General features: G+C 37.5%; 1 protein-coding gene across 1 annotated transcript in view; it reads left to right on the top strand.

The window, feature by feature from the left end:
• Nucleotides 1-20,300, top strand: part of LOC309961738 (uncharacterized protein) — a gene marked incomplete at its 3' end in the record, with an annotated part of 368,845 nt that overhangs the window by 193,877 nt on the left and 154,668 nt on the right. Inside the window, exon 3 of the mRNA XM_082839243.1 lies at nucleotides 924-1,069. Within this exon, the coding sequence (XP_082695369.1) occupies nucleotides 924-1,069 (146 nt within the window). The remainder of the gene's footprint in view (nucleotides 1-923; nucleotides 1,070-20,300) is intronic.

The raw sequence follows: 20,300 nt of genomic DNA, 5'->3' as shown, positions 1-20,300 counted from the left end.
CCTAACTTTAATAATTGCCACGTAGCAGAGTCAGCTGGCTGGCCTAATCATGTTTACACCGATCAGCCCTTGGTAATTTTGAGTCCCTGCTCGCTTCCCTTTTCTACACCATCATTCTGCCTTTAAAATCCCAGTCACCACTGTGCAAATCAGAATGGAGCTCAGCTCTTTCCCCTACTGTCAGTGTTTACTGAATAAAATCTGTTATCACTCTAACTAATGTCTGGCTTTGTTTCTCTTTGGAAGTAAAAGCTGGCTTTGTGGTAACACCTACCAAACCTCTGCCCCCAGGTCTCTTTTAATGGGATATGTGTGTGTGCGCGTGTGTGCGTGCCTGCGTGTGTGTGTGTGTGTGTGTGTGTGTGTGTGTGTGTGTGTGTGTGTTTGTGTGTGTGTGTGTGTGTTTTCCGAAGGAGAGAGTGAAGTTCAGTCTTGTCAGGAAAGGTCATGGGAAGAAATTGGGAAAATGTGAGAAGGCTGTTGTGTGTTTCCTGACTGTCTCTGGGGAATAGGCTTGAGGGTTAGTTTCTTCTCATACATTTTTCAAAGGCCAGAAATATAACTTAAACAGCTTTCATTATTTTAGCTTAAACCAAAATGGAATTTAAGGTGGATCCAGCTTAGGGCAAGGTGGGATGCAGATATCTAAAGGATGAAATTAGGGCTCTATTTCTTCCTCTAGATTATGCTGTTTAGTAAAATGCTCTGTGTTTACAGAAATGTTTTATATCTAAACTGTCCAATATGATAGCCTTTGTGACTATTAAGCACTTGAAGTGTGGCTAATAGCAACTGAGGAAATGAATGTGTTAACTTAATTTTAATGACTTCAAGTGTAAAGCCACATGTGGCCGGTGGCTGCCCTGGTATAGGGCACAGCTCTAAATCATGCTCTGCTTGCCTCTTCTTGGCTTTATTCTCAGGCTGTCTCCATGTGGTGTCAGTGGCTCCTGGAAACTGCAGAATTAGTTGGTCCTCAAATAATACGATCTCACAGAAGGAGAGAAAACCATCTCTTCTTCAGCAGCCTTATCCATCCCTGAGAAGGATTCGAATTGGCCTTGTTGAGGTAAGTCATGATGTGCAGGAGGGTGGACACTCATGGTCCACCCTGAGTCACATCCTGTTGTGGGCCATTCAGTTCACTGTCTTCCAGAATTGCTTTGAGTTTGAGAGAAATAGTTACCAGGTAGTGGTTAAAGCAAAAGTAGACCGACTTTCTGAGACAGGGCAAAAGTAGTGGTACCTTGTGGCCGTGGTGACAGGGTGCTGCATATTGTTGAGGAATGGAGCATTTCTTCTTCATCACAGAGAGGATTTGGCACCGAAAGTCCTGGTCAGGCAGCAGCAGAAACCGTACGATTTATAAAGCAGTGTCGTCAAAACAACAACAGCAGCATCCAATATGCATTCGAGAAATCTTATGTACAGAGAGCAATAAAAAGGTAGGAGAGTGAAAGACAGTGAGAGCATGACAGGTGTTATGTGGCCCCTGCTTCATGAGCACATGACAGACACTCTTCAGGAACTCTCAGAACGCTAGAGAGCATCTGATAGGCATCCGGAATACCTGTGAGTAAAGGTGGGAGTTAAATACAGGAAATAAGGCTTTACTATTAATGTGACAATAGTTGTGTTCAAGGTAATGCTGAAGTATTTGAATTACATATTTAAGCACTTGGAACTATTAGGTGCTCAAATTTTACCTGCCAGTACCAGTGTATGCACGTACACAAACACAGCCTACATTCATTCCTCCTTGAATAAGTACACAGTTTTTCTGTGCTTTATCGAAGTTGGTGGTATGAAGAGACATGCTAGAGTTAACTTCAGGATTTAGCATATCCTTTAGAACTCTGAGGGTTCATTTTCTGAAACCATAAGAGTTAGAAAAATCCACTGTTGAGAATGTTGGAAGCAAATCTATAGACCAGGACTAACATTCAGCATTGTACAACATATAGCCATATCTTTTATTAAAATATAAAATGATTTTGGATGGACCTGCTATATATAGCAACTTTCCTGAGTCTCTCAAGTTTCCTCCTACCCCTTATTGCTTAAGGCACTTCTGCCTCTTGCCACAATCCAGCAATGGAAGGGTTGATTCTCAACACGGGCAGGGGCCTCCGGGACCAAGGCACTCTAAACCAGCTCATGTTCACATTTGTTAGTGGTCTTGCCATTCATTTTCTCTAAAATCCCAGTTGCTAAGCACCATCTTTGGCTCCTCAGGAAAACCCACAATGACCATTCATGTTCCACTAGCGTTTTATTTTGCTTGTGTTTATTCATCCACCTAAGTTGTTACTGATTTGCTGATTACATAACTTTTACATCCTCTTGTGATCAAACAGTAATGGAAATTTTAAGATATGTTGCCTCGTTTTAGGGAAGCTATAAAGTCTTTGCTTTATATCAGATGAATATATTAAGAAAAAGGTGTTAAAATTTGATTTTGTAATGACAGAACGCACAGAATCTGAAAAGAAATGTTGCAAGGATGCCAGGAGACTAAGCCTTTTCTAAAGAAAACTGCCATTGGTAGCTGTAAGTTAGATTAAAAATTTATGAATGCATAGGGGGCACAAGCAACTGGGACGAAAACTGTGATCCATAGACTCCATCACTTCCAATATAATCGCCTCAAGTCCTTGCCTTACAGGTGAACACGTGGCTCACCGGTAGAGAAATCTGTGTCGTGACTGGCTGAGGGTGCTCATTTTCTGTCAGGAACTCATATGCCAATGGTTTGGGCTTTCCTTCAGGAAATGAATATTCACCTTCTTTACCACAAAACCAATTTCTATCCATGGTTTTATCTTTATGAGATATAAATCGGTATCTTGTCAAATACACACACACACACACACACACTTTGCATTATAGTTATTGGCATACATAGGTTGATTTAGTTAGGTTATGATAAAATTGTTTATGGAGATTTCTGTGGAGGCTAAGTGATTGAAAAGTTTGGAAAAAGCTGTGCCCTTAATTCAAGGCAGTTTGGATCAATAATTCTGAAGGCAAAACTGTAGCTATTAATAAGCCTAAAACCTTGAGGGAAACAGAATTTTTCAGCTTTAGGCCATAGGGAATAAGAACACATTGTTTTGCAGTGTTTTTATGGTTTAAATTTTTGAGAGCTTCTGCAGTATAAGTCTGAACTCTTTTGCCGGGTGATAAACTCATCATGCTAGAGATGAAGCAATAAGTTCAGATAGGTTTTTGACTTCTTTAAACCATTTTCCCTTTTTGCTCAAATATGGATCAAAACCTAGAGAGGTGACTCTTGTTTCCTCTGCCTCATTACCCTAAAACTGTGAAGAAACTTTTGAGTTTGTAAATTCCAAATGTGAATATCTCAGAGGTCAAATTTCTCTAACTCCAAATCATGTCACAGAACAATAATACATGAGCCAGCAACTCAGATCTATGTTTCTTTAGTTAGATTTGTTTACTGAGGAACATTATGGCAACGGCTATGACTTCTGAAAGTCCAACCTCAGCATTTGAGAGCATTTAATATTTAATCAAGTGGCAGAGCAGCAAACTCATTTTGAGTAAGATATTAAAAAGAAGAAAGAAATGTCATATGTCATCAGCTGGAATAATTTAACTTGCAAATCAGATGTTGGCAAGAGCTGGTTGACAGCAGATGGCTCAACTCTTCTGTGTTTGACTCCAAACCTATCCTTTCCCATTTTGCATTGGAAATCTAATTAAAAGCCTTTTTATCACCATCAGATTAATTATAAACATGCCTTCTTATCTGGTAGGAAATTGACCTGTGCTTAACAAATTTCCCCCAAAACCCTCTATTTTCCAAGATTTTCAAGAAGAATTTTTTTCCAAGCTTATTTATTCAGACTAAATGCACCTAATCTTTATAGGTTAAATCCCATGAGCTACTACTTAGGCCAAATATGAGTTACTTATTTACTATTTAGGACATAAACTGATATTAACTTAAGAGTACTTGCTAATTTAATTTCTTTACTTCTAGTTAATTTGATGAACTTCATTGAAAGACAACTTTCTTCCAAGTAAATAATTTGTCATGGCAAATAGAATCTTATAAAGCTTAATTTTAAAGTATTTTATCATATGGTGGTGCAATTAATATCAGAAAAAAGGACATGTGTTTCATTAACTTGTCTGTCACTCCATGAGTTTATGATGTGAGAACTGACACTTCTGTGCCATCTGTTTGTATATGACCATAATAGAAGCCGTACATGCCAGCGGACTGAAGTATTTTCATAGAGTAAATCCACAGGTATGGGCTCAACATTTCAATAAGTGTTAGATTATTCCCCACACATAATTTTGTCATTATTAGACTAATTCTTGTAGTAATGCATAAATTTTGAAAAAGCTAGTGCTATAAAAATGGGCAGGAATGAGTATATTTCCTCAATATACAAAGGAACTGTGTATTTCAGTGGTTAAAATAAAAGAGAGAAAGTGATCATCTGGCTTTTACTTAGGATGTAGAAAGCTGGAAAGAGCATCATTACTACGCTTACAATGAAAAAGAGAGATAATCTGCAAATTAATAGTTGTCCTTGAATTTATCAGAGAGCTGAGGTTGTAGAGCAGTCAACTAACTCAAAATCTAAAGAAAAACATTCTTCTGGAAGGAGAAGCAAAATATGAGCAATTTCTTTCCTGGGGTAAATGCTAAACCCCATGCAAGCTGTTCATGAGAGTTCAGCTAAAATTTCTGACGAGTTACTTCAGACTGTGGACCGGCATGAGTGTATAGAATCTCTTGGGAGCTGCAGTCACAAGGAGAAATTGCCCATATGTACACGATCTTCTCCACAGACCATGTATGTACTTATAAGAGAGATTAGGGGCTGGGTTGGAGACCTGAGAAAGCCTCTATTTTGCTGAAGGTATGAGAGAGGAGAACAACAGCTCTTGTGGAAAAGGTGTAAAGCCTCACCTAGAACCTTCTCTCTTACCTTCTTTATGGGGTAAAAGCTTAAGCTGATGTGGGAAGGACAGCAGATATTGTCACCCTCAGGCCAGAAGTGAACATGCATTGCAATTAGGTGAAGGAAATAACAAAACACCATCTGCCCTTAGGGGAGGGACAGAAAAACACCCTGAGCCTAGACCACTTAGAGCTCTACCTTTGGGGGAGGAGTATGACCACAAAAAAGGCCTCATATCCAAGATCTGGACACACAGTGCCTTCCTCAGATTGAGGTTGAACCAGAACAACAGAAAATGATTCCCTGTTCCCCCTCTTCCATTCTTCTTTATCAGGCTGGCAAGTGACCCATAGCAGTTGTCATATGTATAATGCTGGGAGAAGGGCAAAGTGAAGAGAGAGATCTTTTCTCAGGCACAAAGGAAAAACCTAAAACTGAGAGGCGAGCAGCCCTTGAGAAAAAATCTTCTGAAAAAGTATTCCTCACTCTAAGTACAAGTTAAAGCCACAGAATTTTGTGGTGCCCTGAGGGTAACCATAGAAGCCAAAATAACAAAACAAACAAAAAAAAGATTCAGCTCAATTCCTGACTAGACTGACACAAACTCTTATAATCCAAAGAGAAAAGGCATGCCTATTTCCAGGCATAAATACTATTTACAGTCATCTCTACTCTTCCACACAAGATATTCAGCTTTCAGCTAAAATGCAGGGCATACAAAGAAGCAAGGGGAAAAAAAGCAACAATACACTGTCAAGAGACAAAACAATCAACAGAACCAGATCAAATATGATTCATATTTTAGATTTAAAATAGCTGAATAATGTGACAAAGATTCTGGAGGAAAAAGTGGACAATATGCATGAATAGATATGGAATCTCAGCTGAGAGATGGAAACTATGATAAAGAACCAAATGGAAATGGAAGAAATTAAAAGCATGGTTATCGAAGAGATGAATGCCTTTGATGAATTTATCAGTACAATCAATACAGTAAAAAAAAAAAAAAAAAGAAACAGTAAAGTTGGAGATAGGTCAAGGGAAGTTTTCCAAACTGACAAGCATGAAACAAAAAACCATAATGGTTCTTCTAAGAGCTAAGGGACAATAGTAAATGGTATAAAATAAATGGAATTGGAATCATAGAGAAGAGAGACTGAGCAGAAGAAATGTTTGAATAGATAATGACCAAGAATTTTTCAAAAGCAGTAAATTATAAGAACTATAGATCTATGAAGCTCAGAGAACACCATACTTCCAACCACACCTAGAAACATAACTGTTCAAACTTCTGGAACCTGAAGATAAAGAGAAAATCTTGAAGGCTGCCAGATAAAAAGTGCACATTGTATACAAAGAAACAAAAATAAGGATTGGAACAGACTTCTCATCCATGAACTATGAAATCTAGAGACAAGGGAGTAACATCTTAAAGTGCTGGAACAACAACAACAAAACCTGTCAGCCCAGGTTTCATACTCAAAGAAAATATTTTGTAGAATTGAAGGAGAAATAAATACTTGCAGAAAAAAAACAAGAACTGAGAGAATTCCTTACGAGCATACCTATTATTTATTCCTTAAAGGAAGTTCTTCAAAAATAAGGACTAAGATACCAGACAATAACTAGGATCTACACAAAGAAAGAGTGCTGGAAATGGCATTCATGATGGAAAATTTAAAATTTAGTTTTCTTATTTTGAATTTCTGTAAAGATAGCTATGAAAAGCAAACATTATATCAAAGTATTACATGTTTATGGTATATATAAAGTAAAATGCATGACAATAATAGCACAAAGGATAGGAAAGGAATTTAAATTACAATGTTATAAGTTCCTTATAGTGCATGATTAATTAAATGTGAATATTGTAAACTCTACGACAGTCATTAGGATGTGTAAAACTTTTAAATAATAACCCCAAATTGGAGATGTTAGTAGATTTAAAACCAATCATTTAAATAATTACATTAAATTTAAACTGTGAAAATATACCAAATAAAAATTAGAGATTTTCAGATTGGATGAAAAAGTAGCACCCAACTGTGTCCTGACAACAAGATCTACTTTAAATATAATGAAATAGATTAAAGTAAAAATATGAAAATAATATAGTGTGGAACCATTAATCAAAAGAAAACTAAAGTGTCTGTATTAATTTCAGACAAAGTGGACTTCAGAATAAGGAATAGTACTAGGACAGTATGCATAGTGATAAGAGGGACAATTCAATAAAAGAATAGTAATCTTAAATATGTATGCACCTAACAACAGAGCTTAAAGTATATGAAATAAAACAGACAGAACTGATAAGAAAAATAAATCTACAAGTAGAGTTAGAGACTTCAACTTTAAGTATTAGATTAAACAAATAGAAAGTTGGTAAGGAAACAGAGGATTTCAACAACACTATTTACCAAATGGATCTGTTAGATACATAAAAAACACTTCAAATCACAGCAGTAGAATATTTGTTTTTCTCAAGAGCATATGGAACTTTCACCAAGATAGATATTATTCAAGATAGACCAATAAAGAACCAAAATCATTTAAGGTTTGGTCTCAAATCAAATGGGATTTAAACTAGAAACCAGCAACAGTAAGATATCTGAAAGATTTCCAAATATTTGAAAATAAACACTTCAGAATAGCCCATGGTTCAAAGAGAATGTCACAAGGGAAATTCAAGCATGTTTTGAATCAAATGAAAATAAAAGTTCCATGTGTCAAAATTTGTGGGATGTAGCTAAAGAAGTTTAGAGTTAAATTTATAGCTTTTAATGCTTTTTATTTGAAAAGCAAAATTTTATTTTTTTAATTTATTTTTAAAATTAATTAATATTTATTGGAGTATAGTATAGCTTTACAAGGATTTTTTTCCTATTATAGATTGTTTATTATTTGTCGACAACATTTATGAAGACCATTATAAAATTTTGTTGAAATACAGTAAGGAAGATCTAAATACATGGTGAGCTATAACTTGTTCATGGATAGGAAGAGTTAGTATCATTAAGATGTTAATTCCTCCAAAATGGTCCTATGGATTACATGTAATTTCATCCAGACTCCCTAGGGATTTTCATGGAATTGGACAAGTGAATTCTACATTTATGGAAATGCAAAGAGCTGAGATGATCCTGAACAAAAGCAAAACAGAACTTTCCCTACCAGACATCATGATGTAGTCACAAAATGGAATAGTATACAGCAAAGAAAATGAACAAACCACAGATAATATGCATCAATATGCATGAATCTCAAAAAATATTAACATTGAGCCAAAACAAAAAAAGCCACAGATATGTAAAATATTCCAGTTTACACATTTAGAAAACAGGCAAGTGGAGCTATATTTCTTAGGGATACATACACATGAGATGAAACAATGAGGAAAAGCACAGGGATTATTAATAAAATCCAGAGAAATAGCTACAAGGGACTGATAATAATTAATTAAGTTAGGTGGTGAATACACAGGTGTTCATTTTATTATTCAAAGTGTCTTCTTACACATTATTCTCTTTGTGTATATTTTATAATAAAACAGTTTAAAAGATGGAATGCTTAGAAAATAGTGAGTCATGTTGAAACCCTAAACAAAGAATGTATTAAATTTTGCCATGCTTTTTTAGAATAGTTTAACAAAACAACCATAACTGAAAGGGAACAGGAGGGGTCCCTCAAAAGTAATGTGGTCCAAAGTTTAAAACTCCAATTTTTTTTAACATCTTTATTGGAGTATGATTGCTTTACAATGGTGTGTTAGTTTCTGCTTTATAACAAAGTGAATCAGCTATACATATACATATATCCCCATATCCCCTCCCTCTTGCGCCTCCCTCCCACCCTCCCTATCCCACCCCTCTAGGTGGTCACAAAGCGCCGAGCTGATCTCCCTGTGCTATGCGGCTGCTTCCCGCTAGCTATCTGTTTTACATTTGGTAGTGTATGTATGTCAGTGCTACTTTCTCACTTCATCCCAGCTTACCCTTCCCTCTCCCCGTGTCCTCAAGTCCATTCTCTACGTCTGCATCTTTATTACTGCCCTGCAACTAGGTTGATCAGAACTATTTTTTTTTTTTTTTTTTAGATTCCATGTATATGTTTAGCATACGGTATTTGTTTTTCTCTTTCTGACTTACTTCACTCTGTACGACAGACTCTAGGTCCATCCACCTCACTACAAATAACTCAATTTTGTTTCTTTTTATGTCTGAGTAATATTCCATTGTATATATGGGCCACATCTTCTTTATCCATTCATCTGTCAATGGACACTTAGGTTGCTGAAAAGCGAAGTTTTAAATCAACAATTTAAGATTCCACTTCAGGAGACTAGAAAAAAAAAAAGAGAAAATTAAGCCCAAAGCAAATATCATAGAAGAAATAATAACAGAGCAGAAGCCAATGAAATTAAACACAGAAACATATGAGAGAAAAGCATAGTAAGCAAAAGCCAGTTTCTTGAAAATGACAGTAAAATTGATGAACCTTTAGTCAGGTTAACCAAGTAAAATGAGAGACAACACAAATTGTAAATATTGGAATGAAAAGGGGTACTTACCACAAACCTTGTAGACATTAAAAGAGTAAGCAGAGACTACTGTAAAGAATTCAGTGCACATGAGTTCAACAATTTATATAAAATGGACAAATTTCTTGAATGATTAAAAACTGCCAACGATCACTCAAGAAAAATAACCTGAATGGATCTATAGATCTCTGTAGATTTGTATCCATATTTAGAATACATCCACAACGTTTAAACAACCTGCCCTTTGCTCCAGAGAAAGACACTGTCTCTCTCCTCCATGGCTGTTCACTATAAAAACATTCTTGAAAGATAGTGTGGAACAGAGACAGTAAGTTCCTCTGCTTATAAGATGTGAATAAATGCAAGAGACCCATGGAGAATTGTCTCCTAACTGGATTGAGATGACTTAGGGATGGTTGAAATTCTGTAGACTCTGGTTCTCCTTATATCTTATGTGTAGCTCTTCAGAAGTTCCAAATGAGAAACTGAGAGCCTGGGAATTTTCTAGGTCCCCTGTTTTTTCGATGGTCTTGAACAACAATTTCTCTCTCTTTAGCAGTGGAAGATTACAGAAAAATTCATCCTGCATTTCACTGGTTTTGTATCTTTTGTCCCACGAGATTATTCAAAGCTCTTTTGACTTCTCTGCCCCTTAATAGAAGTCATGAGACTCCTGGGTCAGAGTCAAAGGACAGTTTCTTTTAGCAGTGTGTCATAGCACAATTTTCTAGTTTTAGTTTTCCACACCCTATCACTCAGATGTGGACACAACGAGCGTCAGTTGTCACCTGCACACACAGAGGGGTGTGTAGTCCCTTGACTTAATTCTTGACATTTAGTCTCACTCCAAGAATTGCCTGAGAGAAGAAATGGCCAACAGATTGTCTGCTCACCTCTCTGTGGTTCCAGTGTCTCTGTGATTTTGGCTCCTCGAATTCTAGAAGCTTCAGCCAGTCTCTAATGCCTTAAATCAAAAGCTTCTTTATTTTCCTTTTACCTGGCTCTTCTACTTTTTCCTGAGAGGACTACTGGTTTCTGCAAGTAATTCCACCTTAGCTGCTTGCAAGATTCTTCAATTTAGTCACACTTCAAATTATATTACATATTAGTTTCTTGTTTATTTTCCATCTTTTTTAGGACTATAAGCTCTGTGAAATCAGTTTACTTTGGTTAATTCTTCAGTGAATCCCCAGTGCCTTGAAAAGCACATGGCAACTGGTAAGCATTCAGTAATATTAAGTAAGTAGACAGCTGGACTCATTTAGGTGAAAAATGATAAAATCACAATTTAAAAAGTTTCTAGCTGGATGTCTGCTGACATATCTAATCATTTCTACTTCTACCTATATCTCTGTTAGTACTTATTTTCTCAGTGAAAATAGCTCACATTTTAGCATATAAATTTATTAATGCACAGATATGTCTTTAGCTCTAACTAGGGGGAGATGCATAAATGTTCTGTGAGTTTAGACATAGTTACCTTTTTCTCTGTGACCTAAAAGAAGGTGTAAATAGAGATTATTTTGTGCACACATCCTGTTTCTTCTCCTTGTAGAGTTTTTCAACTCTCTGCAGCTTCATGCCTGCTGTCTTCTTCCTTTGATCAAAATTACACTCATTTTGGATCCAGTTAAAAAGTCACCTTTTATAAAAAGTCTTCTGAGACTTTTTCATGGTAACTCAATTATTCTCATCTCCATGCTCCCACAGCTCTGCATGCATTTACCTGTTACAGCCCTTATTATACCATCTTTTAGTTAATTGCTTACATGGCCTGGGTTCCTACCTGATTACTGAACTCCTTTCGTAAATGTCTTTGTGTCCTTAGTACCTAGCACATGGTCCGGCACATAGAAGTGTTTTAGAAAATGTTGCTTGGATGCTTTATTAAATTTAAAATGCTATCTTAGGAATATGCACATTTAAAAAAGACAACAAAATGAAACTTAATTTTGGAATTTTGACTAGCAATCAGCTGTGTATGGAAGCCACTGAAGGAAGGGGAGGCCTTCCCAGAGCCACTTGACTCTACTATTCTGTTTATTCAAGAACTTACACACTTTAAATCCTTTTTCCACAAGTTATATTTTTGGAATCAGCTTTGATTTGCGGGGAGGGGAGGCTATAGGGTGTCATCTATATGGTATAATTTTAAGAGAACCAGCAAGATTTTCCTCTCTTTATTTGTGTTAGGAATTCCACATATAGTAATCTACTGCCTTGTTTTAGCTCTGCAATCATGCTGTAGATTCATCTTTAAAAATACTTTTACGTAGGGACGTATATCAACTTATTACGTAGATAATTTCTCTTCGTGATAGAAGAAATCTGGTCTGGTGATACCATGCACACCTGGAGAGGGGTATGAATAGCAGAAAGGGTAGAACAGAGATAGCAAGGTTGACAAATGGGGAAACCAAAGACCACTGGTGAATTATTGGCACCTTTGTAAAAAATTTAATCTTCCCTCGAGATGCTATTTTTATATTGTATTTTCCTACTCTGCCAAAATAATGCAAATAGTGCTCTAACTATCTCCTTAAGTGTTTATTTAGTAGACTGTTATATGTCTCAGATGTTGAAAAAAGTTTGGGTTTGTTTTGAAAAGCTTATGAAGGCCATTTAGTATGAGAACAAATTTACAGAGACGTGAAAATATCCCACTATTTTCTGTTTCTGACTTAACTATTCAAATCACATGTGAAAATAGGTATTTTATCCTATTTTTGCTCTTTACCACCAAACGTTAAGAATTATAATAGCTTTAATGCAAATCTGTTTTGCTTTGCTTTTTGTAGGTTAATGGCAGTTTAAGTATCTTGGACCATGAGTACTTCTGTTTGGCATGATGTTGCTCTATACTTGCAAAAGAATTTGCTTTTGTAAATAGACTGCTGTGTCTCTCACCGGCAATATTTAGAGGCTGTAGATATAGGTAAAAGGATGGTGATGGTAGGCTTATTTAAGTTGGCCACAACCAAAATCAATATCTGTAAACCTTTTCTCGACATGTGCTTACAATATAGAACCATGTGTTGCATGTATATGATATGATTAAAGAATCCTTAGCTTCTGTGAAAAAACATACCTATATTTTTGCGTTGAAGAGTTTATCTACATAATGAGATGTCACCTCACACCTGTTAAGATGCCTATTACAACAACAACAAAAAAGGTAACAAGTGTTGAGAAATTGGAACCCTTGTGCACTGTTGGTGGGAATATAAAATGATGTAGCCACTATGGAAAATAGTATGGAGGGTTCTCAAAAAATCACAAATAGACTACCATATGAACCAGCAACCCCTTTTCTGGGTATATAGCCAAAAGAATGGAAATTAAATCTGGAAGAGATATCTGCACTCCCATGTTCATTGCAGCATTATTCACAATAGCTAAGACATGGAAACAACCCAAACGGCCAAACGGATAAAGAAAATGTGGCAAGCACACAAAATTTTTTGAAGAGTGTAGATGTCGTATTAAGTGTTCTTAACAAACACACATACACACACACATACACAAAAGCAGAAGGACACAAAACTTTTGGAGGTGATGGATATGTTTATTACCTTAATTGTTGTGATGGTATCACAGGTTCTGCCTATGTTCAAACTCATCTAATTATATACATTAAATACATGCAGTTTTTTTGTATATTAATTATAGCTCATTAAAGCTGTGGGGAAAAGAAGAAAGAACATGCTTAAAAAAGTTTAACAGTGGAACGGTAGAGCTAACCGTGCAGAGGATGTAGGTTACAGCTAAGCCGAGGGCCTTTGTTAGGTCCCCTGTCCTCCTGGTAATATATGGGACTTGAGCTCACCTCATTCCTTATCCAGTCCCTTTACTTTCTCTTTTTTCTTCGGAGTACTTAGGAGCTCACAGCCCTCACTTGCAGGAGGCAGAAGGGTGTAGGGGTTGAAGCACAAACTCCAGACTTTGGCTCTTCATAACTATGTAACGTTGGGCAGGGAACCAATCCTCAGATTCTGTGTAGTTATGTGTGAACATGAGGTTTAAAAACAATGCCTACCTATGAGGTTGTGGTGAGGATTTAATTAGATAATACACAAAGCACAGTGCTGGAAGACAACAAATATTTAATAAATAATAGTTGCCATTATTATTATGGTTAATGTAATAATATTTCCCCCCTCCTCATACTTCCAAAAAGGATGGAAAATTAGCACTTCACTCACCTAGAGGAAAAGTTATGGTGGATTAGGGGAAGAGCCTCTTTTCACTCTCTGTTCACTCCTACCCATGGATGAAAGACTAGGAAAGTTTATGTTAGGAACATTCAACTCCTAATGTGCCCAGTCCAACTCCTTCTTAATTTTTAGAGCCTGTTTGCCCACAGGGCATTAAATTCTGGTATTTTCTCCACCAAGTCTGCCTCTTGCTTGCTGTTGTCCAGCTATGCCAGTGTCTAATTTAGGATGAAGTGTAAACAAGCTCATTTAACTGCAGATCTTGAGCCACATTCTGCAGTCAGCTTTATCAGTAGTAAGTGTGATAATTTTATCTCCATCTGTCTGACTTTCCTCCCTCTGTTATGAAGTTGAACATGGAAAGTGAAAGGGTTATTTACTTGCCCCCTTACTCCCCCAGGTTTTCATTTTCTAAATTATTGCTGTGTCTTTGGTGCTATTAACTGGAGTTATCATTGTGGAATTTCTTTACAATTTGAGCCTTAGGCATTATTCCCCCACCTGCTGGCTGCCCCCTTGCCAGGCAATAGCCATTGCCCCTGTTGGACTGCTTCCACAAATGCCTTTGGCCCTGGTCCCATCACAGCTGCAGGCTGATGTGGGAGATGGTGCTGCCTTAGACACTTTCTCAGTGTTTGCCACCGCCCCTTCCACTGTTGCCATCACAGACATATGGCCGCCTGATGTGGCCAGCATCCGGGAGGCACATTCCACACAGTTTAGGAAACAGTATCTTTTAGTGCCAGGCCCCATGGACTGGCCCTGGGAGCTCTCTTCTGCAAACGAAGTAAGACACTTCTCCAAATATTCAGGATATGTGCCGTGTTTAATCTGCCTACACTGTGAGAATGGTTGCTTTTCCATTCCCATGTAGATTGCCTCCTTGTTGAATATATAGATTTCCTCCTTAGAAGCACTCCCATTATTGTGTATCAACACTTCATCCTTCTCTTTTAGGGATCTTCTCCTCTATAGTGAGAAAAACTCTCCTCTCAAGGTTTGGCTGACAGCTGCTGAAATGAATACCTGGTCAGAGATTGTGTGGCCAGAAGCAAAAGCATATTGTCAGTCATGCAGGAATTTCTTGGCCTATGTTCTATGCAAACAGCTGCTGCATTTTCAGTTTTTAACTTGGCAGGCCTTATTTTAAATATGCATTGCCAAAAATTACGGCTCATTTACTGTACTTTCCTTCTCCCAATTGGAAAAGAAGGGTCAAATAGAGAGCTAAAGTGGGGTCGATATGGCATTGAACCTCTAGTAAATGACAATATTTACTTATCAGCATCAGGTGTTTTGGGGGTATTCGTGTGGTCTGTTCCATTTATGTATGTATATATGTGTGTGTGTGTGTGTGTGTGTATATATATATACACACACATACACACATAATATATATATCTTATGTATATATTATATATATATATATATTATGTGTGTATGTATGTATGTATTTATGAAGCAAATCAGCCATAGGTTTTTACAGAGTAGACAACCATGAAGTAAACGGTTTGTGATGGTTTCCTAATGCCTACGGAGATTTCTGGTCTAGTAAAACATGATCTTTTACAACCTTGAAATAGTGTTTATTTCCGTTACTAAAATTTCTTATATCAGGTATTACTCTTACAACTATTCCCCACCAGTTGATTTTCATGTCTTGTTAAAAAAGTAAGGGAGAGAATTTATGATACTTGGGACTCAAAAGTCCCCATCCTTTTTTATTGTCTCATTTTTGATAACTGTAACTGCTGTGGACATAGTTCTGGTGGTCTGCATTACTGAACCTCTTTTCTATGCCACAGCCTCTCCCTTCCAGTGCACTTTCCATATTACTATTGGTGATACAGATCAAAATGTAAATCTGACCATGTCACACTCCCCTGTGTTCAAACTCTTGCCAGTTTCTAATTTCCTACTGAATAAATCTCCTACTCTTTATCTTAGCATAAAGGGAAGACCCTTCAATATCTAATGTGAAACTCTTTCCAGACTTCTACCTTGGAGCTCTTCTTTCTAGCTTCTTCCCTAATTCTTCCTCATCCATTCCTTCCCTGGTAACCATAATTCTAATTAAGTACTCTTTTGGAACATATCATGCACTGCCATGCCTCTGAGAATTTCTTCATGATATTCACATCGAATGTTACCTCTAGATTCCTTTGTCTCCCTTGTCTGCTTGGAGAGTTTATACCCATCCTTCAGGACCCAACACAAACAATACCTTGTTATGAACTCCTCATGTTAATTGTACAGTATTTCTTTGTTTGCACGTTTGTCTAACCAACTAGTTGTAAGCTCTTCAAGTGTGGAGATAGTACTTTATTAAGTTTCTTCCTGAGATTTATGCCCATTGTATTGGAGCAGGAGGAAGAGAAAAACAGATGTCTACCTCCTCGTACAAGTGCCTGCAAAGACATCATTTCCTCTTTCTGTTTGTCATCACAGCAGGTCTAAATTATTGTCTAAGGGCCCAACATGTGTGGGTGTTGGTAGCCTCAACTGGCCCTACTGTTGCGGCATTCAGACCTAAGCAGCTCCCTCAGGTATCGTTAGCTCTTGAGAGATGCTGCCTCATCTTCTGGCTGGTGGTGTCTTGCTCATGTTCTTTTCCTCTGAGGCTAAGCTCTGCCCTGCATTAGTTGGTCCATGACTAGCCTGGAGGCTCCAATCTCATCTTCCCCCTATGGCTCAATTGTGTGGACTAAAGGCAATGTCTGCTTTACTCTGAAGAGCTGGTGCTCCATGCAGCTTCCTGGCCTCCTTTCACCTTGGCTGATTTCCCAGGCTCTTTCTCCTCAGTACAAATAAATGAACTCAGTTTACCCTCATAACAATCCTATGCAGTATATAGTATTATTAACCCAGTTTTACAGAAGAGGAAACTGTGGAACAGAGACACAAAGTCAAAAGAACCAGGATTCAAACCCAAGCAGACACCAGAGTCGTGGCGCCAGACTCCATGCTCTTAACCAGTGTACTGCAGTCTTTATATTAAACATTGTGCTTAAAACGGGAGATAATTAATATATGCTTATTGCCTATAACATGACAGTTAATTATATATATATGATGTATATGAAATGTATATATTCATTGAATCATTGAATCCTCCCACCAAATGTGAGAAAATGGTGGAACCATGATTGAAATTCTAGTTTTATCACTCTAAAGTAAATGATTTTTTCACTTAATACAATTTTTTTTATAGTTTGTATGCCAAAAGTAGTTTTTGAAGATCTTTTTTAAAAGTCAATTTATTTTATTTATTTATTTTTGGCTGCGTTGGGTCTTCGTTGCTGCATGTGGGCTTTCTCTGGTTGTGGTGAGTGGGGGCTACTCTTCGTTGCAGTGCGCAGGCTTCTCATTGCGGTGGCTCCTTTTGTTGCAGAACATGGGCTCTAGGCGCATGGGCTTCAGTAGTTGAGGCTTGCAGGCTCTAGAGCACAGGTTCAGTAGTTGTGGTGCATGGGCTTAGTTGCTCCGTGTCATGTGGGATCTTCCCGGACTAGGGCTCGAACCCATGTCCCCTGCACTGGTGGGCGGATTCTTAACCACTGGACCACCAGGGAAGCCCTGAAGATTTATTTTTAAAGGAGGGGTAACTTCCCTGTTTTATAAAAGTATTCATAACAAAGGTAGCTATAGTAAGGATAGTGAACAATCTTAGGACCTGAGAGGTTTTCGTGTGCATTGACATTTTGTCTTTTTTTTCAGCCCATAGTGTCAAATAGCCTGGCTTTTTTCTTTTTTTTTTTTAAAGGTAGACTGAATGAAAGCATCAGTTTTTATTCCAGTGACTCAGTCCCCATTGTTTGAAGTAGATTAGAATGGATAAGTTGAGCTCTGTATGTTGTGCACCTCAATTATCCACAGAGACAGGCTGTCAAGTTTACTGTGGAAGTTCTTGGTGTTGCAGGTATGAATGTTTATCTGTTTGTGCTATGTCATCATAACTAGGTTTTTGCCTTTTAAATAGACCATCAGATTAACACATTAAAGCAACATCCCTGATTCTCATGGAACATTTGAATTATGTACAGCAGTATGTGTTTTAATCATTTATTTTAATCATGTTCCTCACCCTGCAGCTTAAAATGAAAGATATTGAAATCAAAATATGTAGCATCAAATCACTCTAATTATTTCAGATAGATTACACTTGTTAGTACCTAAATGGAGAGATGCTTTTGTAAATTTTTGCATTTCTGTTTGTTTGTGAGGCCCCCTCCTTTAAATTTTTTTTTTTCTACTAAAAGTTTGTTAGGTTGCAACGTCAGTTGACACTATAATATTTCTTTTTTCTTTTATGTTTGGATACTGGTTTTCCAGACTAACTGGCTTTCCTGGGAACTGTGACTCTGGCTACAACATGAAGACTGAAAGCTTTCCTTTCTGTACTTCTAGAGGAGACTTCAGTGCACTCATGGAGAGAGAGACAAGGACCAGACTTTTGACACAACTGGCTTTGGCCCTGTTAATGAATGTTTCCTGAGCACTGGAAAGCTGGTGGCAAGATACGAGAACCAAAAATGGGCTATGGGGAAATGCATTCAATGAAGCAAAAATCTCTAAAAAGATGATTTTGCATATCCAATGCATTTCCAACACATGGCAGATAATCTTAGCTTCTGCTATGACTTATAAGCCCAAATAAGGCAGTTCTTTGAGTTCTCTGGCACATTTGCAACCGATGGCTTTCCTTGAATGAATATTGTGGCGGTGGATTCATTGGCTGTGTAAAAACAAACTGCTCATTCCTTATCTATGCTGAAAGGTCATCTGGCTTGTGTATCAGGTGCCATCTCAGGGATGTCAGCCAGTATCCTGTGGTGCATTCAGCCCAGTCATTGTGCCCTGTCAGAGAGGCAGTCATGGAGTTCCATTTGTACAGAGGTACAAAGATAGAGACAAGCTGTATTGGCTTTTTCTTCTTTTTTTTTAAATTAATTTTTATTGGAGTATAGTTGATTTACAATATTGTGTTAGTTTCAGATGTACAGCAAAGTGAGTCAGTTATATATATATCCACTCATTTTTAGAATCTTTTCCCATAGAGGTCATTACAGAATATTGAGTAGAGTTCCCTGTGCTATACAGTAAGTTCTTATTAGTTATCTATTAATATTTTATATATAGTAGTGTGTATATGTCAATCCCAATCTCCCAATTTATCCCTCCCCCTTCCCCCTTGCTAATACATAAGTGTCTTTTCTACACCTGTGACTCTATTTCTGTTTTGCAAATAGGTTCGTTTGTACCATTTTTTTAGATTCAACATATAAGTGATATCATATGATATTTGTCTTTCTCTGTCTGACTTACTTCACTTGGTATTACAATCTCTAGGTCCATCCATGTCTCTGCAAATGGCAGTATTTTGTTCTTTTTCATGGCTGAGTAATATTTCATTGTATATATGTCCTACGTCTTCTTTCTCCATTCATCCGTTGATGGACATTTAGGTTGCTTCCGTGTCCTGGTTATTGTAAATAGTGCTGCAATGAACATTGGGGTGCATGTATCTTTTCGAATTATGATTTTCTCTGGATACATGCCCAGGAGTAGGATTGCTGGACCATATGGGAGCTCTATTTTTAGTTTCTAAAGGAACCTCTGGTAGTGGCTGTACCAATTACATTCCCACCAAAAGTGTAGGAAGGTACCCTTTTCTAGACAACCTCTCCAGCATTTACTGTCTGTAGATTTTTTTTTTTTAACATCTTTACTGGAGTATAATAGCTTTACAATGATGTGTTAGTTTCTGCTTTATAAGAAAGTGAATCAGCTATACATATACGTATATCCCCATATCTCCTCCCTCTTGCATCTCCCTCCCCCGCTGCCTATCCCACCCTTCTAGGTGGTCACAAAGCACCGGGCTGATCTCCCTGTGCTATGCAGCTGCTTCCCACTAGCTATCGGTTTTACATTTGGTAGTGTATATATGTCCATGCCACTCTCTCACTTTGTCCCAGCTTACCCTTCCCCCTCCCCATGTCCTCAAGACCATTCTCTAGTAGGTCTGCATCTTTATTCCCGGCCTGCCCCTAGGTTCTTCATGACCATTTTTATCTTTTTAAGATTCCATATATATGTGTTAGCATACGGTATTTGTTTTTCTCTTTCTGACTTACTTCACTTTGTATGACAGACTCTAGGTCCATCCACCTCACTACAAATAACTCAATATTGTTTCTTTTTATGGCTGAGTAATATTCCATTGTATATATGTGCCACATCTTCTTTATCCATTCATCCGATCATGGGCACTTAGGTTGTTTCCATGTCCTGGCTATTGTAACTAGAGCTACAATGAACATTGTGGTACATGACTCTTTTTGAATTATGGTCTTCTCGGGGTATATGCCCAGTAGTGGGATTGCTGGGTCATATGGTAGTTCTATTTTTAGTTTTTAAAGGAACCTCCATACTGTTCTCCATAGTGGCTGTATCAATTTACATTCCCACCAACAGTGCAAGAGGGTTCCCTTTTCTCCACACCCTCTCCAGCATTTATTGTTTGTGGATTTTTTGATGATGGCCATTCTGACCGGTGTGAGATGATACCTCATTGTAGTTTTGATTTGCATTTCTTTAATGATT

This window comes from Leucopleurus acutus (genome assembly GCF_964270905.1).
Source record: "Leucopleurus acutus genome assembly, chromosome: 5".
Lineage (NCBI taxonomy): Eukaryota > Metazoa > Chordata > Mammalia > Artiodactyla > Delphinidae > Leucopleurus > Leucopleurus acutus.
This window is presented reverse-complemented; position numbering and strand designations above follow the sequence as displayed.